At 37.5% G+C, this 21,177-nt stretch overlaps 4 protein-coding genes across 5 annotated transcripts; 2 read left to right on the top strand and 2 right to left on the bottom strand.

Moving 5' to 3' along the window:
• Positions 1 to 1,170: 1,170 nt before the first annotated feature.
• LOC147868217 (uncharacterized) lies at positions 1,171 to 7,692 on the bottom strand. 2 transcript variants are annotated; one of them, XM_087316679.1, is made up of 2 exons: positions 6,868 to 7,690; positions 1,171 to 1,572 (listed from the first exon to the last, which is right to left on the bottom strand). In XM_087316679.1, exon 1 carries the CDS (start codon positions 7,649 to 7,651, stop codon positions 6,920 to 6,922), a length of 732 nt encoding a protein of 243 aa, XP_087172805.1. In that variant the 5' UTR covers positions 7,652 to 7,690; the 3' UTR covers positions 1,171 to 1,572; positions 6,868 to 6,919. The 2 variants fall into 2 exon arrangements, with proteins under 2 accessions (XP_087172805.1, XP_087172811.1); XM_087316685.1 differs by lacking the exon at positions 1,171 to 1,572 and adding an exon at positions 1,864 to 2,868 and having other exon boundaries at positions 6,868 to 7,692.
• A 1,808-nt stretch (positions 7,693 to 9,500) lies between these two features.
• LOC147868216 (pentatricopeptide repeat-containing protein DOT4, chloroplastic-like) lies at positions 9,501 to 12,375 on the top strand. Its single transcript, XM_087316667.1, has one exon. The coding sequence runs from the start codon at positions 9,556 to 9,558 to the stop codon at positions 11,602 to 11,604; it is 2,049 nt and encodes a 682-aa protein (XP_087172793.1). The 5' UTR covers positions 9,501 to 9,555; the 3' UTR covers positions 11,605 to 12,375.
• A 1,994-nt stretch (positions 12,376 to 14,369) lies between these two features.
• Positions 14,370 to 16,287, top strand: LOC147868215 (uncharacterized). The gene is made up of 2 exons (XM_087316655.1): positions 14,370 to 14,562; positions 15,580 to 16,287. The coding sequence occupies exons 1-2, from the start codon at positions 14,440 to 14,442 to the stop codon at positions 15,976 to 15,978; spliced, it is 522 nt and encodes a 173-aa protein (XP_087172781.1). The 5' UTR covers positions 14,370 to 14,439; the 3' UTR covers positions 15,979 to 16,287.
• A 1,833-nt stretch (positions 16,288 to 18,120) lies between these two features.
• On the bottom strand, positions 18,121 to 20,846 carry LOC147868214 (cytochrome P450 734A1-like). The gene is made up of 5 exons (XM_087316643.1): positions 20,467 to 20,846; positions 20,074 to 20,297; positions 19,649 to 19,887; positions 19,136 to 19,541; positions 18,121 to 18,680 (listed from the first exon to the last, which is right to left on the bottom strand). The coding sequence occupies exons 1-5, from the start codon at positions 20,771 to 20,773 to the stop codon at positions 18,219 to 18,221; spliced, it is 1,638 nt and encodes a 545-aa protein (XP_087172769.1). The 5' UTR covers positions 20,774 to 20,846; the 3' UTR covers positions 18,121 to 18,218.
• Positions 20,847 to 21,177: the final 331 nt, after the last annotated feature.

Genomic DNA, 21,177 nt, shown 5'->3' with positions numbered 1-21,177 from the left:
ATCCCATTATCCTGCTCCAAACTTGAAGATTTGCAAAAAGAAGCACACCGAGTTAGCAAAGCGAACTCGACAACAAGCACATGCAAGAAAGGTAATATTCTCTAGATCATCTCAAAAGCTTTTCAATTCAAATTGAGCTCTAAGTGATGGTGTGCTTAAGAAAGACATTAATCTCATGATTGATAATGTTGTGTACCGAGCAAGAAATCATTTGGGACCAACCACCCCTTGTTATGTAGGCACTGAAACGAGACCCAACAATGTCAGAATTTTCGAAGCATATTGATCTAACCAATATAGATGCTTTACATATGGTGAGGAATATTACCTTTCTAGATTGTTGTTGTGCAGCATAATTTGTGATCAGTCAACACAATTGTTCTTATATATTTGTGCGTTATAACTTGTAACAATTAAAGGGAACTATTTTATGAAAGACTTTTGCCTTAACAGTTGGTATTTTACTGCAAAAATTTATAAACAAAGTACTAGAGAACTGCTGGTTTCTGAAACATAGTCGTGTGTTATGATACACAAACACATGAGAGAGAGAGTCAAAGAAATAGTTTGAAACCTTTCATTGTCAAGGATGAGACAATATCACTGGCACTTGAAAAGGCATCACAAGCACCAGAACTCACAAGCACAGGGAGGTCACCAAATAAGTCCCAAGCAAAGGCCATACCCCAAACACAAGACCCGGTAACCATCTATTATTTTTCCTGGAAACTTTCTACAAATCTCACTTATATCACCAACACAATTCAATATACTAGTCATTTTCTTTTCGCGCAGCTCATGGAAACAAGGAGATCTGACGATATGATGGATCAGCAAACACCATTGTCCAGTTTTGAACCAAATACAAATGTATATTCTCTCTTTTCTCTGAGCATGGACATATAGTAAACTAGATTAGTAAAATCAAGCATTATAGGAATTACTTGATACTCACATCATTATGCTTCTGCACCATAACCATATCAATTAATTTACTCTCCAGAATGAAATCACCATGAGAACAAACAAAGCGATGTGTTCTCACACTTCTGACAATGTATCGTGCCAAGTAAGCATTTGGTTGTTTATTCCGAATAAAAACATCATTCAATTTCATGAGAAGAAAAGAATTTTGTTTGCCGACAAAAACTTTGAGAACCAAATCCAGAATGAAAGAAAAATACATGTATTTTCTCAATGATACTAATCTTAATTTCTCAATAATAATATCAAACCCAGAAATTAATATGCACTCTTCTAAACAATAGTGTCAATTCTTAACAAATGAGTTGTGAATCATGATAGCTCACCACTAATTACTTTATCAATTTGGTGAGGAGACTACATCTTTTACCATATACTAAAATATGAAACAAAGATTAATAGTGATGATATTACAAGATTGTCCCTTTCCTCATATCATTCTGTCTAAAACTTGATCCTCTCTTAAAACAGCACAAGGAACCTTCACCATCCAGAAACCATGACTCGCCAAACACCAGAGCGGAAAGACGCAAAAGCACTAATTCTGCCAATGATACTGATTCTTCACTGAGTCATTGCTATCAACAGCTGAGGACACAAATTGTAAAAAAATTCATTGTCATAGTTTTTGGAAAGCTTTAAAGAGTATTTGTACTTGATTCATCATATAATATACATTTATATAATGTATTCTCTTTCATTTGGTATCAAAAACAATGCTATCGTAACAGATTGAAGTGGCAGAAAACTTGGAGAAACAACTCATACAATTGAAAAACAATGTTGAAAAGCTGACTAACAACATGCAGGTTTTAAGCACTTCTCTTCTCGCTTTTAAGAATGCACATCTGAAAGAAAAAGTTAACCACCACAAAAGAGTTTACATAAAGCTGTAGTTGCATTCTAAGTTAATATAAGAGATCAATTTGAGTGTTTCATGAAAACACATTATCATAAGCTTCTCTTTCAGTGGACTGGAAATGGACTAATAGGAGCATACAAAAGAGAAAGATGCAATACGGTCCCTACACAAAATGACAGCTATATTTGAAAATGACTTGGGAAGGGAACTTCCTTCTTCCAAACACCAGGTGGTAGGTCCCACAAAATAATAGATGTCACCGCACAACCATTGGCTTCAGCTGGATGTCTACCTTTGGTAAAGATGTCCACAACATTATCCGCTCGTGTAAAATACTCAAGCAAGGACTTTCTTACAATCATCCAAGCGATGGCAGGGTAGATCAAGTTATCACACACAAGTAGTTTGTATCAAAGTTTTTTACTCCTGGAAAGCATTGATGGCTTGATGAAATAAGTCCACATAATGCATGTGGTATTCATGCAAAACAAGCATCAAATAGATAGATCAGCTTGAACAGAAGAAAAGGATTCGCTTCAACAGAAGGCATCCTGCAGGAACATATCCTAGAGTTGCTTCACCATTTAAATAGCCACACAAACTTCTTGGGAAGGCATATCTAGGGCAAGCCATCTACGATGGGAGTAATTGGCTGGTATATTGCCATGTGAGTTACAAGAGGATTCCCTCGGGCACTCCATGAGAAAACTTTACCCATTGCCGAATCCGAAATCTTCAACTTACCATGACATGTGATCTTGATCTTTGATCCTTAAAATCCCAAACTGCATTGAGCTATGAGTGAGTCCAGCGTCACAACAGATATTAGGTTAGAGGCTTGACTGAGAACATACAAGCAACTACTCAATCAAGAACATATGCAGATCCTCACCAGAGTTGAAAATTGGAATTGCGAACATGTTAGAAGATGCCCAGACTGATGTTCTGGACAGTGAGGAGAACAAGGTGAATTAATATCTCATGTGTGTTTATGCATGTCAACTCCACTATTTACTATCAGCCTACGAAACGAAGAGAATATTGAAGCCACATTTGTAGAGACAACCAAGATAAATCATCCTATTGCTTGAATGGCTCACTGACTCTTCTTTTATGCATATATACATGAGAGAAGGAAAATATCAATTTTTGCCCCTCTTATTTGGGATACAAATACAATATACGTATACAGTCTAAATCATTAGGTGTTAAATCTAAATTATTAGGGAAGCAGCTTCTGTTGATGAATGGCTATAAAATGGTGGTCCCTACGAACTGATTGGTTTGTCACAGATTCGTGACTCGTTAATATCGATGACTGGTTGAATTTTCTTGTTGGTGCGAAAAAGATTTTGATATGGGTCTCTGACTCGCAACAACTAGTCTGGTTCAATGAATAGATAATCTTTTATTGAAGAAATAAAAAGATAACTACTTTTTTTTCTTCAACAAAAAAATAGTTATCTTGCTGGGTAGCAGTTTGGTTATTAGCACCCAGAGTGCAAGAAACTAGACCTACAATATCGTTTACGCTATTTCTAGCTCTGTTTATCAAATACTTATATATGTTTATGCATATGTATTTATGTACGTAAATACAGTGGATGCTGAGCTACTTGCTTTTGCTATACACACAGGTGAAGCTTGCCCATCTTCAAAGGCAAACCCAACACCTGGAACAAGCTCTTCCATCTCGGGTAATAATTATATTGTATATGCACAAGTAATAGCTTGCTTTATTCTGACTATAATTAGCACTTTGTTAAATCATTTGTGTTTTGCAGCATCTTGTGGGCAGAATGGCAGCAAGCTATGAAAACCCATGTAACTACTTTATCAAACTACCTTTATAGCAATATAGCATATGCAAAGTTCTTTGTCATACAGAAATATACACTTACATACCTAAATTCCTTTTGTATACAGCAATATGTATGTTTAGTAATATGTATATATAATCCCATTTTTATAAGAATACACCAAGATTTTTTCTACAGATGACAGAAGTATTCCTCGTCGGAGGTTAGATGAGGGCTCTCTACAAATACCTGTTTCAAATCCAATATGGGACATCGGCAACAGCCAACAAAGTAGATTTTATTCATGACAAAACTAAGAAAGATTTTTAGATATAATAATTGGATTCCAAATTATAATAAAAACTAAACATCACAAATTTTCTCAATCATCTTTGGCAGATCATATGGGCTTTGTTAACTTAGATATACCACAAGCCCAACCATTCAATGTAATGCAAGCACATCATCCTCATCAACAACTTAGCACACAAGAACTTATTGCTAGTGTCAGAGCTCGATGCAATCAGACAAAGGAGGTAAAATGCATATAAATGGAAACTAAAACATATGATTCAAAAGAAATGACTTTGTTCTCTGTTTCAAGGATACTACTAATTATTGCCTTTCCGTGCAGATGCTAATGGGCAGTGGATGGATCGGACCTACATGAACCTAAACATGATGTATGACAGACAAACTTAGAATGATGAATCTCACATTGTTGTTCAGTTGTCTTTCCTGGAAAAAGAAGGCCACAAGTCGAGATGGTCTAATTGAGATAATGGTAGATGATCCACTCAAATTTTGTTCTAGCAGATACCCCTTGCTTAAGTCATGATATAAGAGTATGTATCATTTCCAAAGGGAAGATAATTGTAAACCATATACTTGTAAATTCAAGCACCTCTTTTTATTTAGAAGCCCAATTATTGATTATGCATTGCAGTAAACATACACAATAACAAGTTTCTCGATTAAAAAAAGTAAAAGGTAAGCAATGTTAAGTCAATCTTGATTTCTCCATGGACACCTGATCCAATCCTTGTTCATTTCATGAACAGGGATAATATCATAGATTTATACAAGACAGAAGAAAAAGGAGTTGAGAAGAACACACAAAATAAAGACGATATCTATTGGATCTCCATGAAAACAAAATTCTAATATCCAGACATTTTATGTACTGTAACATCTGATCATATTTAGACACAGAAGGTAAAATTAAAGCCATGGGATGACATGGCAACAATCATTAGATAATGGATACTGCATCAATGACTGCATTTTAGGGGGGCAAATGATGATAACTTGAAATACCTAAACAGGGCCAGCTAGGAGTATCCTTGAATAAAGAGAATACCAATTGGATTATATCTTCATGAAAACCACAACCGCATGGCTGTTCTCATTTCATGAATACATGCAGAATTTTAAAAAGGTCTACACAAGTATCCTTGATTCAATTGAATAAATAGGATACCAATTGGATTATATCAGCAGCTTAACCAGGTCAACAAAAAATATACATCATAAGCAACTACACACCCTCAAGTAGAATTAGAAATTGACCTATATGGAGATAAAAAGTGAATAAGAAATTGTCGATTGGATTATATCTTCATGAAAACCACATCCAATGACTACATTTCAAGGTTACATACAATACTGATACCTTTATACACGCATAGGATGACGCCTCTAGCACCACTAATAAGTAAATGAAACAAAAACAATGCCCATTGGATATCTCCACGAAAACCACAGACATTAATCCTTATGAATACCTCATCCAAACCCAACTATTTAACCCCGTAGTGAAATAAAAATGAATAAAGTTACTGTCGACGGGAATATATCCAGAGAAAAACCACATGCAAAAGGCTCTATTTGACTCTTATATCAAGAATGCATAGAAATATTGTAACAATTTAACACAGGAAAAACAAAAAACAAAAAAAGCCATAGATACTGTATGATTTACATCTCTCCAAAAGCTGTCAAATAAATAACGAATCAACTGAATCCATTGCATAGAAATATCTTAACAAGTGTTAACCAAGCAAAATAAAAAGAGGCTAAAACCTTAACATATTGCACTGTTTACATATTTACAAATGTTATCAAATAGACAGCAAAATCCTCTCTTTGAAGGAATAAGAAAACTAGCAATCTACCTAGGTATGGGTCGATAAAGATAATGTCAACTTGGACAAGAAAACCATACTGGAATTGCTGGTTCTCATGGCATTCAAACATCTCAACAACTTCTATGCAAAGAAAACAAAAGAACAACTGAAACTAGCACATGGTATGGTTTGCATTTCTCTAGAGTCTAAATGCTATCAAAAAACTAAGAAAAATCATCTCTTTCAAACTCTTATCAATTTTGCTAATGAACTCATCTCTTTCAAATGCTAACCCAAAACTGAACGAAGCTGTCAATTTCAAATGCTAAGTGATGCCACATATTTGTGTGTTTCGAATAAGAACTAAACAAATTCAGCTCTTTCAAATGCTCGTGAAATAGTAGAACACTCTCCTCATGAAACACCATCAAAAAGCTAAAGAACCCATCTTTTTCAAATGCTATAAAAAGGACAAATCTTCTAATGTTATCAAGAAGCTAACAAAGTCATATCATTCAAATGCTTCCAAACTTATGTACTCAAAAGTGCGCTATCAAACATCTAAACAAACTCATCTTTGTCCAAAAATTCAAATATTGTCACGAGACTAAACAAACTCGTCTTTACCTGTGACAAAGAAGCTAAAATGACTCAACTTCCGTTCAAACTGATAGTAAAAAGAATCTAAAAATGAAACCTTATAAGAAATCTCAAGAAACTCAACCTTTGAAATGATATCAAACGGAAACTTAGCAAACAAAACAAGCTAAACAAAATCTGCTTTTCAAATGAAAGGCAATACAGATGTTAAACTAACTTAATTGTCTACCAAAGTGCAATAAAGGAATCTGAGAAAGAAAGTCCATTGAAAACCTAAACAAACACGTCCTTTTTCAAATGCTATCGAAATGCAACTTAACAAATTGAAGAATGTCCACATCCATAACCATACATTTATCTACATACGAAATTAGAAAAACTAAACGAAAAACGAAAAACAATTGAGAGGTTGTGGCAAGAATAATACCTGGGGAAGAAGATGAAGGGCAACAGATAACAACTAAAAGAGGAAAGAAGAAAGGAGCAAGAGAAATACCTGATGAAGAACCACATAAAGCAAAAACGCAGAAAGCAAAAAGAATGTCTCATCAAGCTTGGATGGTGGTGTTGAGGATGGAAGCAAGGAGACCAAGAACAAGGAAAGCCAAGAGTGGACTGACATCAAGGGCATTGAAGAGGGGAGGAACAATGTTCCTGAACAAGTTGAGGTAAGGATCACACATGTCCCGTATTGCTTGAAGAGGTTGTCTCTCCCATGGTATGTTTGGGAACCAACTCAGAAGAACTCTCACCATTAGAACGCCACTGTAAAGCTCTAGCCATTTCGCCATCCCTGATGCCACCACTGTTAATGGAGTATTCACGCTATTCGTGGATATGGCAGCGAAACAGAGGAGAACAGAAGGAGCCATCCCCGTCGTTGATGCCATGCATAGATCCTTTTTTAGGTCATTTATCTGTTCCACTTCTGATGACGGGGATGATGACAGGTCTTGTTTGAAGAACTGCCTGTGGTGATTCTGTAGAGATGAAATTAGGTTTTGAATGAGTGAATTAGTTAGGGCAATTAAGGTCTTGACCATGGATATTCTGGTCTCGGAGATGACGATCGGTGGTTTCTTAAAGATTTGGGAAGCCGGCGAGGAAGCATTCACAGTTCTGCTTTTGGAAATGGTGATGGGCGATGGAGGGTTGATATGGGCTGAGCTTCTGACGATGCAGAGATGAGGTTTGCGAGAGAGAATACGGGTAGATGATGCTGAGGATGATGGAGAAGAGAGAGGGAGAAGAGAGGGAGACGCTCTTAGAAGAGTGGCCATGGCGATGGCGATCCTCGCACAGAAATCAGACGCTAGATGAAGAGGAGAAACTCTGTGGCAATCGGAAGAGGAGGAAAGGATATGAAGAGAGAGAGAGAGAGAGAGAGAGAGAGAGAGAGAGAGAGATCCTCGCAGAACCCTAAGAAACCCCAAAAGCTAAGAAAATGAGAAAAATGAAAGCAAATTTGTTGTGACTTTGTGTTCTACCATGTATTTTTTGCCATGTATCTTTTGCATGATGACCAACCCTATGTATGTATGTATGTATGTATGTATCTATGTATGTATGTATCTATGTATGTATGTATGTATGTATGTATATATGTATATATGTGTGTATGTATGTATGTGTGTGTGTGTGTGTATGTACATATGTATGTATGTGTGTATGTATGTATGTATGTATATACGTATGTATGTATGTATGTACGTACGTATGTATGTATGTACGTACGTACGTATGTATGTATGTATGTATGTATATATACGCATTCGTATATGTCCTTGTATCAGTTTCTCTCTACGTACTCTTGTTTGTATCTCCTTGTCCATGATTGTGTATTGACGAACGGTGTTGGTGTCTATGTCAGTGAGACTCGTATCGGCATCTCTTTATGTGTTTGGTATTAATGTCATTGAGATTCATACCGGCACCTCTATGTGTCGGAGTCGGCGTCATTGCTAGCATCGCCATCTACGCATTGTTGGGTGTGTATGTTTGTTCATTATGTGCAAAAGAAAAAAGAGATTTTGTTGTGATTTTGTGTTCTCAATATGTATTCTTGCATATGTCCTTCATTGATGCTTGTATAAATTTTATACATGTGCGCGCGTGTGTGTGGGAGGGCTCCTTTGAGCCTTTACCCAGTCGGAGTTGTTTTTTACTACCGACATCATTCCATTATCTTCCCTTTTGTCAACAAGACAAGTGAATGAGGTTTCTCAAGCTCCTTTTAATTCTCGAACTTTCGACACTTCAAATATTTCCCAGTGCCATTTGATCTACAACATCCTAGCATTGTTTTCCAACTATTGATGCGTAGTATCTTTCACAAGCACATGGACAAGTTTTATAATGGTACGTATCAATGAAATGGTGATGCTCTTTTGGAACCAAGAGGACCTACCACGAGCTTGTATGTAAAGTTTGAGATGTGCACGTTTGATTAGTAATCGACAACAACTTGGGTTTGGAGTCTTAAACCCAAACCATTTGAAGTTTTTGAAACTTAAACCAAACCACAAAACCATTCAACCCAAGCCATTTTGACATATCTCTAGGAAACAAACAATTCAAAAGTCCACAAGCCATTAAACCAAGGTTTTGTGGTTCAATATTGGCTCAATTACACTCAAAGTTTTTATTAACGAACACTTAATCACGCTACTAACACATCGCCTAATATATCTTTAAAGTTGTAATTAATGAACCAATTAAAAACTAAAAAAGTTTGTTCGCGAACTATTAATCCATTTAAACCACAAATTGAAGTTAAATACACCACGGATTGTTAAGCCAATAAAAGACTTCAACCAAACCGTTCACAAATTTGTAAATGTAAACCGAACAGAACCAACCCTATTATCAAGTCAAGCTGTGGTTTCATAGTCCAATTCGGTTGAAATAACTATTCATAAGATTGATCCGTTGCCACAATTCTATAAGTCCATGGCTACATGGAGTCATGGTCTTGCCATGGATCAAAGGGTCATGGGTCAAGGTCATGATTCCAGTCATTCATTTGCAAATGAATTAAATCCATTCCATTAGAACATAATAATCCTATTCAATAGTTAATTCCAGTCATTCAATTGAACTTTTCTTAAAATCATATCATTAACACACACTAATCTTTATTAATCAACAAGAACACCTTAATGTCATCCGGTCCTTCTGTCTCGGAATGATCATCACACTGCTGAACAGAGTGAAGGTCCCTTCAAGCTCTCTGCATAAAGCAGTAATTCCATTAACATTCTGTGGTGACAAGAAATCTTTCCTCTCCAATCCTCTGCATTATCTTCACTTCTATTGCAAAGAACTGCAAAAGGAAAAGGAAACAGGAACAGAAAAAAAAAATGAACTGGGCAAGGGCACCCATGAGAAAAATCCCACGTTAGATGCAGAAATTCTTCATTTTCTCGAAGAAATCGACGATGTTCCATCAGTAGATGATCTCATTCACTTCGTGGAAACATGTAAAAGAAGCAAAAATGTGAATATATGCAAGCGTCTACATGTCAAGGTATGTAAATGTGGACTTGAATCTCATAAAGTCATAGGAAACAATATAGTTCAAATGTTTGTAGGATGTGGTAGCTTCACTGATGCACACCATGTTTTCTCGATCCTTTCTGAGCAAAACATATGTACATGGACTTGTCTCATGCTCGGCTATATTCAATACGATCATGTTTCAAGTTCCCAGGCCATTGATTTATATGAGAAAATGAATTGTTTTAAACTATATCCCAATTGCTGCACATTTGTAGCTCTTCTGAAAACTTGCATTAGCTTGAATGATTTGAATAGAGGCAGAGATGTTTATAGTGAGATTATATGTAGAGGGTTCGAGGAAGATCTTTTTATTGGGAGCACTTTAGTGGATATGTATGGAAAATGCCAGTCACTTCAAGAAGCTGAAGATGTCTTCCTAAAGCTTCCGATCCGGAATGTTGTATCTTGGAGTGCATTGATTTTGGCATATATCGAACATGGATATGCATACGAGGCTATGGAATGCTTTAAGAAGATGCAATATGAGGACAGACTCTCGCCTGATACCATCACTTATATTGCAATCTTAAAAGCTTGTGGATGCCTAAAAGATATGCATGAAGCTCATCATATGCACAATGCCATCATAAATAGAGGACTGGAAAGAGAAAGGCACATGGGAAATTGTTTAATAGATACATACGCAAAATGTGGTTCACTACAAGAAGCATGTCAAATCTTAACCAAGTTGCCATTCCGGGATGTTGTCTCTTGGACATCTCTCTTCACTAGCTATAGCGAACATGGATCTGATGAGGATTTGCTTCAATGCTTTGATATAATGCAAATGGAGGGCATTTCTCCTGATGTCAATATATTCGCTTCAGTACTGAAAGTATGTGGAAAGATTGGGGCCATTGACAAGGGCCGAGAAATCCACCGACTGGCCAAAAGAAAGACTGTTGATCGGGAACTTTTTTTGTGTAGTGCTTTGGTCGACATGTATGCTAAATGTGGTTCTCTTGTGGAAGCTAAAGAAGCTTTTGACAAGTTGCTGATACGAGATAATGTCTCATGGAATGTTCTTATATCAGGCTATGCGGAACACGGGCCTTATCAAGAAGCCGTCACATGTTTTGTACGCATGAGGACTGACAATGTTTGGCAAGGAGTTGCAACTTTTATGTGGTGTATAAAAGCTTGCGGCAATATGGGAGCCTTTGATAAAGGTCGAGAAATGCACTTTGACTCTGTGTTGAGGGGTTTTGATCGAGACCCTGCACTTAGTAGCTCTTTGTTGGACATGTATGCGAAACTCTCTCTCTTGTTGGATGCTAGGTATGTCTTCGAAAAGCTTGAGTCATGTGATGTCACATCATGGAATGCAATGATAAAGGCATATGGTATCAACCAACAGAGTGACATAGCAATTGGTTTATTTAAGAGGATGAGGGAAGTGGGAGTGAAGTCAGATGCTGCAACTTTCTCTTGTTTTCTGAAAGTATGTAGCCGTGCATCTCTTATTCGAGAGGGTTGTGAGGTTTTCAGAAGAATGGTTGAAGAAAATATGTGTACAAATGATCACATGAGTTGTATGTTGGATGTTCTTGCGAGGGCAGGACTAATGGAGGAGGCAAGGAAACTCCTCCAAACGGCACCTTGTTCTCCATCTTCTGAAGTGTGGAGGATATTGCTTACTGGCTGCAAAACGCATACAGATACGGCATTACTTTGATCCATTTTGTTTTATGAGATTTTAAGCCCAAACACTGGAACATAGGACCTAAACGTTTAATCTGAATCCTAGACCCCCTGTCCTAATGGAAAATATTTCAGGGAGGATTGGTTACTGGGAACATTAATACAGCCCTTTGGGTAGCCCTCTTGTGAAGAACAAATTCTCAGGTCCTTGTGCTCAGAAAATTTCAGGGCCTAATCTTTTGCTGAGAGAATTAGCAAAAAAAACGGTACTTAACTTGCAACAAATAAATTTGAATAGTTATCTCATCACAATAAGCTACAACATCAAGGAAATGCTCAATTGCAAAGAAAGCACGAATAAGGGCATTCATAGAGGTCCTATACATTGGCATATATGGATGTAAAGGAAGGTAGGATTCAAGCTGTTATTGCCACAGGAGCTGATTGGAGATGGTTTCCATGCATATTTCTCTTCGAGAGGTCAGTGCTGTCATGAATATGAATTCTATATCTTGAGTTCAACTCATTGCTTAGTAAACTAGGCCTTGTATATATGGATATGGTATTGGCACGTCTGAAGCTTTAGATAAGCCAAACATTCATGTACTTTCTTGTGAATATAAAGCAAAATTTGGGCACTTATCTTGCAAATACAATGGAGAAAACTGTGTCCTCGTCCTTTGAATACATGGAAAAAGGCGGTGTATTTATCTTACAAATGTAAGGGAAATGATCCTGTATTTTGTGAAATCTTGGCATTAACATTTCAGATGCTTATCTTGCAAATATTAAGGTCTACCTTGGATTCCAGTGTGCAAAAGATTTGGGTATTTATATTGCTAATATAAGGCAATAGCAGGATTGTAAGCACAAAGGTTTGTGTACTCGCAAGTAGGAAACAAACCTAGGGTTTCAGCAAACTTCAAGTGCTTCTCCTAACGGACTCTTCAACAAGTTGGTGGGATCTTCAAATTGTTATTATCACAAGAGATTCGTGAATGCTTCCCTTAATGGACTCTTCAACAAGTTGGTGGAATCTTCAAATTATTATTATCACAAGAGATTCGTGAATGCTTCTCTTCAAGAGAAGTGTGTATCTATACCAGATCGTAAACCAATTGAGCTCTTTGTTTACCAAGCTTGATGACTTGTATTTTGCTTTACTCTTTGGGGTTTCACCGGATTTCCTTAATATGTTACCATGGCCACAATCACTTTGGCCTAGAAAGAACCCACATTTAAGCTACAAATAAATTGATGTTATCTGAATATTATTTATGTATAATGTTTTTGGCTTCGGAAGTAAAATTCCATCAAATTTTGTCATTCCATTGTGTTCATAGAGGAACTTTTTTGAATTATAAAGATGCACAGACAACAAATATGAACCATCCCCAGTGAACCTATTTAGGAGATGACCAATTTTCCTTCCATGTCAATGAGGAAAAGGTTAGGGAGAATAGATAAAAATATGCATTACAATTGTGAGACTTCCATATTTGTGCAATACAAGACTAAATTGATCATGATGATGGCAAAGTTCATAAAACATCCAAAGAATAGCCGTTAGGATGCATACACTATGTTGGCTATATATTGTGGTTCGATTGTTTTGGAGATTTGAAGGATAGGGGTCAACCATCTAAAATTTGTTTAACCCTAAGGTTTATAATATTTCCATGCATAGTAGGAAGTAGCTAAGTATTTTGTTGTCCTCAAATGATGTAAAGTACAAGATAATGCAAATAACTATGGTGAAGCAATCTTCTAACAAAAACATGGATAAAGAGGAACCAACATTGAGACGAGTCACAACGTCCCGAGTAATCAATGCATTACATAAAAGATTAACCTAGATCAAGATATGAAAATTTATGGGATCGTTTGTTGATGCTTGGAAGTGCATACTACCTTGCCATATTTAACTGTCTTAAGTCAATGTACAAAATAAACCAAATAACACGTGGAACATATGAAAGAGTCAACACAATTGATTGCCGTATTGGTCCTTTAACCTTAGAGTTGAGCAAGTTTAGAGTTTGGAAAGACCATTGAGCAAACTACCTACACACGCCTTCTTGTTATTTGCATGAACCATAGGTTACAAACCTTGTGACTTACATTAAGCCCAATTTGCATACAAAAGTGGCAAATGACCCTAAGACAAAGTGATCATTTTCTAGAGAGACAAAGCGATCACTTTTGAGAGAGCCAAAGGGTTCATGGCAAAGCCCACTTGGGAGAGGAACAAAAGACGCCCTCTCCACAAACATGTAAGAAGTGCCATCAATAGGAAGCACACGAACTTGAGACATGAGACAAGACTCCTCGAGCACAAACGTACAATTGAGATAAAGTAAGTTATCGAGGGCTTTGTTGGGACCTTGGATACCTCAATCAAGTTTTGGCTTCTTGTCTATGATCTTCGTTGGTTCTGGTAATTGGTCCTTTCCCAAAGAAAGCGAAGAGGCAACAAAAAGATGGATATATTGCTTGGGTATGTCTGCCACATCCATCCGTAGAGAGAGATCTTTTCTTCGCATGCCGAGACTTGGTGCTTCAAACTTCAAAGTATGTATGAATATCCCATCTTAGGAAGGACTTAGGAGACAGACACACATGAAGATAACTTTTGTACTTAGGTCCTATGGGTCAATATTCGCCTCTTTATGAACGCTAACAAATATCTATCTATCTATCCTCCCTCTAAATAAGAACCGATATTTTGTGTGGACAAATACGGAAGTGTGAAAGCGCCCAAGAAAAACCCTATGAAAAACCTCACTCTCCTCTACTCCTCTACCTCGCTCGCTCTCTGCATCCGTCTTTGTCTGTCTGTCTCTCTCTGTCTCTGTCTCTCTCAGGAAAGATGCAGTCTCTGTCTAGATTGGTTCGTCAAGAGCTCGCCATCGCTAGAAGGATCGCTTCTACATCTTCGACGTCTTCTATTGTATCTTCGCCTTCAAAGAGAACTTTCTCTACCGCAGACGATGTAACATCTTCTCTCTCTCTCTCTCTCTCTCTCTCTCTCTCTCTCTCTCCGTGTCATTATTTTCTGTTCTCTTTGCTTGTTTGTCCTTTATGTCTTCAATTTGTTTTTTTTGTTTTCGTGTTGCGTTTTACATATTTATTCATTCACTCTCCTTCTTTTTCTGTGTTTGTTTGTTTGATTTCTGTTTACATCTGCGACCTTTTATATAGTGTTCCCTTCATTTTTGCTTTATTTTGTCTACACTTTTATTTGTTTAGTACTGCCTTATTTCTTTGATTTCTGTTTCATGTTTTTCCTAATTTTGTTAACTTCATAGTTTGTAGAGTTTTGTTAGGAAGTATCCTATGTAGCCATGAAGATTTATGTGCTTTATCTCAAAAATTCACCGAGTATATTTATCAACAAGAATGGGGTGATTAAGATTTGTACGACAGTTTTATGTCTTTTGAACATGGGTGCATAGCATCTGCAATTATTTTTGTCACTGTTAATATGAATGTGTTATTAGCTCTTCAATATCCCCTTGTTTCAGGATACTCGTCCCATCTTCGATTTTGAAACGATAAATATGATTTTGTAATAATGAAAGGCTAAACAACACTGAAACCATGGTTGTTTTCCAGCATTCGAATTATCACTTATTGATGACTTGTTTCTATGTTTAGAAGGATTTATTTGAAAGTGATAGTTGTAATTGTTAGATATACCTTAATTCCTTATTTGGTAGTATTTTGATAAGCTGGTATATATGATCTAATATTAATTAATCAATACTTAAATTGTTTTATACTATCTAAGAATTGTTAATGACCCAACAAATTTTAAGGTGATTGGGGTAGGATTCAAAATTTTAATAACCCTCCAAAATTTTAAGGGTCTTTTAATCTGGAATGGAGCATGATTTGCACAACCCTGCACGAAAGTTTTATAAAGCTCATGTTTGAACAAATCAGGAGTAAAAAGTTAATTTAAAATTGGCTTTGTTTTGTGCACATTTTCCGGACCTTTTATCTATAGGACTTAGGGTATCAGACGGTGAACCGGAGGCCATATAATGTAGAGGCAAAACTTCGGATGAAACAATATCGAAGAGAAGCTGAGGAACAACGCCGTCAAATGGAGCTGGATGAGGAGGCAAGAACGTTCCAGTTGGACTATACAAAGATGTACAAGATAGGAGATCCTGGGACTGTTGTAGGTGTGATCAAGGAAGTGAATAATGTTGGGTACTTCGTGACGTTGCCCAATGGGAGAGAAGGGTTTTTGTCGGCTATGCATCTCGGGTGCTCAGGTGGAATCCCACTCCTTGAGAGGCTCATGAAACCTGGTACTGAAATTGCCTTACGTGTCATCCCAGTTCCACACCCTGGTGGCCGTGACAGGTGCTATGTCAGGGCGATTGGATCGTCTATCTAGATCTAATAAAAACTTCCACCCCAGCTGTCCGGTGCTAAATTTCCTCTGGGTTCTTATCATAGATGTTGCATACCATTTTGATGATCCTTTGGGTTATTATCATAGATATTGCATAACATTTTGATGATCATTGCAAAATTTACATTTTGCAATAGATTTCAGTGCCTCTCCCTTCTTGAAATGCATGTTAATTTTTATGGACATGTAATGTTTTAGAATATAGGCTTCCATCACTTGTGTTATTCATATTTGGAACCTTGGACAGTTGGTCATCTTGCATATAATGTTTAGAATATGATCATTATACCTTGTGTGCATTGGATCTTGACATTATTGTGCGTTGACTAAAGCAAGAATTGTGTTATGTGATAATCCATAGCTACTTTTGTTAGAATTGTGTGATAATTCTTGGTCTATGGTAGGTTTCTGACATGTATGATTGTGCTATATCACTATATCTATATCACGTGGTGACCTTTGCTATTATTTGATTCGGAAAGTGTTCATGCTTGGTTTGTAGTTTACTTCCTAAGATAATTCAACTTTTATGTTGTAATGTTACGACTTTCCCCAACTATCAAATGTTTATCAAAGACTTTGGATAAAGGTTTTAATGACTTCTTCTAGCCGATTTTAATATTTGTTTCTAATGTAATGTTGAAAATTGATCAATTCAATCTATTTTGCTAACATGAAGAGGATGCTTTGCTGGTTCTTTTCTTTGTTGAATTTGAATTGATTGAACAGTCTTGCTTGTGAATTCTACTTGGTCATTGCTTGTGGGATTAGTTCATGCTCTTCTTGTGTACTCAAAAAAATGCTTGTGGTATTAGTTCGTTCTTTTCCTTGTGGTATTAGTTCAAGCTCTTCTTGTGTACTCAAAAAAATGCTTGTGGTATTAGTTCGTTCTTTTGCTTGTGGTATTAGTTCAAGCTCTTCTTGTGTGCTCAAAAAAATGCTTGTAGTATTTTAGTTCGTTCTTTTGCTTGTGTACCCTAAGAAGCATGATTTTGTGGTGTCTTGATCCTTGGGTGTGTTCAGTTGAGCCTAGTGGTTGTGCTAATTTTCTGGATAGTCACGCACCTTGGGATGATCTTTTCAATACTCTTGTTATGGTAACAAGCAATCACTTATTGAAGAGTTCTTGGGAGTATAGAGTAGGCTACATATTATGTTGTATTGGCTATGGTGCTCACGAGTCATAGCAACCATAGGCGACTTAGTAGTGGGGAACTTCTATTGGCGGATATGTAGCCATGGGAAATTGCAACAGTGGGATATGTTGTGCATATGATGGTGCCACTCACCAACATAGGTTGTGTGCCTCATGCTTGGTGATAAGAGGGCTGTAACTTGCTATTGTTTATATAAAGTTTTGTGAGTCCTATTTTTTAAATATGTTATATCATTATTTGTGTATTTTTCTATTTCTCATTCGTTTTACTATGAATGAAAACACTCCACAATAGATATGAGTTTGGAGTTCCATAGTATGTACTATGAACCATACGTACTATACGTGCATTCACATTCGCGTAAGAAAAACACCCTCAAAGAATGATAAATACCATACTTTTGGATTAACCGCTTATTATGAGGTAAATAAGCCTAAAAAATGGAAAAAAACAAAAAAAAAACATTAAGAAAATGGGGAAAAACAAAAAAAAATACAAGAATGTTTGAATAACATTCTCATTCGTTTTCCAATGTAGAAAAACGAATGTTATGCCAGATGAACACGAATTTACGTACTATGGATATGACAAGCAACAAACCCATCGTTCAATTAATAACCTACTCATTAGGCTGCGTGAATAGGGTTCTTGGCATTTCTAATAGGTCGTGAAGCATAATAACATAAGTCATTGGTTTGGTTTCCTACAAATGTTAGTAAGCCGACTTTTGGCTATTGCATACTCCGGTGGACAGCCAACAAACATATCTATAAGACACATTGAGCAAAAACACGAGCCAGCAATCATCATGTCATGCGGGTTGTAAAATAATATTTGTTTGTCTTGATATTTGAGGAAGGAGAGGCATACAGATTGACAAAAAGAAGTAGCTTATATCCCAATCACTCCACTTCTTGCGAAACTTAAAAAGCGTGCTTAAGTAAAAGTGTATATACAAGTATATATGTATGTATACATGGGACATTTACAAGAGGAGGGGCTCTAGCATGTGGTATGAGATTGGAAGAAAGGCCCAAGGATATATATATATATATATATAGCTAGCTAGAGAGGGTGGAAGAGGATGGGCATTCCGAACTGGGGCTGGAGTGTGAGCACGGTGACGGGGGCATGGCGGTACGCGGGCGAAATTCCGAAGCTAAAACGCCGCAAAATGTTGGCCATGACGGCTTTGGCCTCCAGCATTGCGAATGTCCGGCCGATGCATGCCCTCGGCCCCATGGAGAAGGGGAGGAACGCGGCGCCACGCTTACATGCCACACTTTCCCCTCCCTCTTCCTCCAAACACCACCTCTCCGGCCGGAATTCGTGGGCCGAGTCTCCCCCCCAATACTCTGCCTCATGATGCCACACCAATATGGGCAGCAACACCTCTGTCCCTGCAGGTATCTTCTTCTTCTTCTTCTTCTTATCATCATCACCCACCTCCATCTCACACACCGTCCTCCTCACCATCGACACTACTGGTGGGTACAACCTCAACGTCTCGTTCAGCACCATGCCCATCTGTTTCATAATAAACTCTCAACTCACACTCGATTACCATACATGGATGGGGGTTATTGTATGTATCATTTTGAGAATGCAACAAAAAAGTTTATGTTTAAATGTGATGCAGCAATATACTTTCAATTTCATGTCACATTTAACTACAATCCATACATTACAGGAATCTGTAGAGTGCATTACACACATCAGACTCAAATCATATTTTTATTGCTTGATGTATATAGTTCGAATGATTTTATGTACTATACATTTCTGGCATCATATAACCACCATTGTATGGATAGAATGACCATATATATATATATATATATATATATATATTCATGGAGAATATATGAATCTATACTAAAATGATAATCACCTTCTTGTAGGATGTGATACTGCCTGCAACTAATGCATGTTGTGCATGAGGCATCCTAATGGCAGCTTTGAATTCTATAATATTTACTTACGATCTTCAGATGTCCCATCGCCTCGGCTGTGGGCACCTCAGTCCTCCCGCACGCGGTGAATACTTCCTCTCTTGCACGATCTTGCCATTCCGGGTTTGTGGCGAGGAGAAGAGATGCCCATGTGAGGAGTGTGGATGTCGTCTCGTGTCCCGCAAAGAAGAAAGTCTTGCATTCCCCAATGATCTCCGAAATGCTCATGCTTAGGTTCTTCTTGTTGGCTTTAAGCTCCCCTTGGTTTGCAGCCATCATCAAGCCAAGTAAATCATTGCCATACAAATCAGCCCCCCTATCATGGCCTGATTTCATCGCGGTCGATTCGAAACGGCCTTTAATCAGTTTCGTGAGGATTCTCTCGATGTCATGGTTGATCCTCCATCGATACCGGTTCAATGCGGTCGGAATAAACCTGAGAGCTCAGTGCATAAAAAGCCATAAAGTGGAAAATTAAAGAATTTACACCTATTGTGCACAAGCAGCATCTTCCATTCTTTTCCAAAGCATAAATATACCTACCTTGACCCTGGGAAGTAAGGTGCAAGGAAGAGTTTGTCTATTATTATTTGTTGCTCATGTTGCAATTCGAAGACCCGCTCACCATCCGCGTAACTGCTTCCGAATGCGGTTCGCGCTATGATGTCGGCAGTTAGGTTACTGAACTCCTTGTGAACATCAATATGATGGCCTTGCTCTATTGGCCCCATCCATTTCTCGATTACGGCACTTGTACAAGCATTCATCGTGGGTAGCATTGCCTAGAAATTGCATGTCACTCATATGCTTTCAACAATAGGCATATGGTGTGTTAAACTCTCCAACCTTTCTATGCTTCTCACTACCTATGTCTTTTTTGTGCATATTAGCTATAATTGTCATCTATAGTAAATAGCCAAATGCCCCATGTTTATATATATGTGAACAATAAATAGGGTTGGACCTACCTTGAGTTTCTCATGGAAGAAAGCCGGGTTCATAATGCGCCGACGGTGAGCCCACTTCTCACCCTCGAGTGCCACCAAGCCTTCTCCAATTAAGTCATTCGTGTCAGGCCTCCGGACAGGCTTTCCGTAGTGGCTGAATTTGGTGGACAACACTTCCTTGGCATGCTGGGGGTTGGCGAGGATAATGCGAGTTTGAGCTCCATGGTTATATGCAAATGGTTTACCTATCAAGGGCAACATTGTGTATCAATGATGTAGTTGGTTCAAAAGAGGGGGAAGTCTCTAGTGACCAATGCATTCCCACTTTTGAATAATGCCAAAACCAGGAAACAAGAAGAAAACCAAAGTAAATCAATCTCATAAAGGAGATACATAGATGGGTCACATTATTACCGTATGTCTTGGACCACACGAAGTAGTGAGGTAGGATTCGTGGCGCAATATCGTGGGTGATATCCGACATGGGCGACTTGCGTGCTTCTTTCCCGAGCGCATTCACCTCCGAAGTGTTACCGTAAAAGAAATGGTACGGGAGGCATGGGATACCTTGGGATTCAAGCATCCGCCTGATTCGGCGAGGTTTCAACCACATGGAATAGAGAGCTTCCCATAGAATGTAAAATATCATAAACAACAACAACAACAAGACACAAATCAACACATCTTTGGGCCATAAGATTGAATAATTTTCAACCTCCATATATATATATATTAAATGTATATTATGATGTTATGTATTTATATAGGTATTAGTGAAACTAGCTCCTCTTCTCTCTCCCTCGTCTTCTAAGTTCTAAGTAGTAAGTGTTTTTGAGTAGTACAAAGAATGTAAATAGTTATTATGGTCGGTTAGGAAATGAATGGCGTGAGCCATGACGTCAAAAGCCTTGGCATTATCTTCAGGTTTTTGTTTCTTCAATATTTGTCTTTAAATACCGTATTCAACACCATATGCTTATTATTTTTATTTTTATTCCAAAAAAAAACTCCTTCCATTAGTTATACATGTGTATTATGTATACATTCGAAACTATATGTACTGTTGTTGCACAGACACAATTCCAAAATATGGGTCGAGGTTAGAGCATGAATAGACACGAGTCA

This window comes from Azolla caroliniana, unplaced genomic scaffold (assembly GCF_043228905.1).
Source record: "Azolla caroliniana isolate FFs.n. ecotype wild unplaced genomic scaffold, voAzoCaro1.0.p SCAF_1, whole genome shotgun sequence".
NCBI lineage: Eukaryota > Viridiplantae > Streptophyta > Polypodiopsida > Salviniales > Salviniaceae > Azolla > Azolla caroliniana.
The sequence above is the reverse complement of the archived record's forward strand: the minus strand, read 5'-3'. Positions and strand labels throughout refer to the sequence as shown.

Coding starts and splice junctions, on each gene's coding strand:
- LOC147868214 (XM_087316643.1), bottom strand. CDS start 20,773: ATGGAGGTTGAAAATTATTCAATCTTATGGCCCAAAGATGTGTTGATT. Junction 20,298..20,466: donor CGTGTGGTCCAAGACATACG/GTAATAATGTGA, acceptor TGCCCTTGATAG/GTAAACCATTTGCATATAAC. Junction 19,888..20,073: donor TCTTCCATGAGAAACTCAAG/GTAGGTCCAACC, acceptor TGCAATTTCTAG/GCAATGCTACCCACGATGAA.
- LOC147868216 (XM_087316667.1), top strand. CDS start 9,556: ATGATCATCACACTGCTGAACAGAGTGAAGGTCCCTTCAAGCTCTCTG.
- LOC147868217 (XM_087316685.1), bottom strand. CDS start 7,651: ATGGCCACTCTTCTAAGAGCGTCTCCCTCTCTTCTCCCTCTCTCTTCT.
- LOC147868215 (XM_087316655.1), top strand. CDS start 14,440: ATGCAGTCTCTGTCTAGATTGGTTCGTCAAGAGCTCGCCATCGCTAGA. Junction 14,563..15,579: donor CTTTCTCTACCGCAGACGAT/GTAACATCTTCT, acceptor TTTTATCTATAG/GACTTAGGGTATCAGACGGT.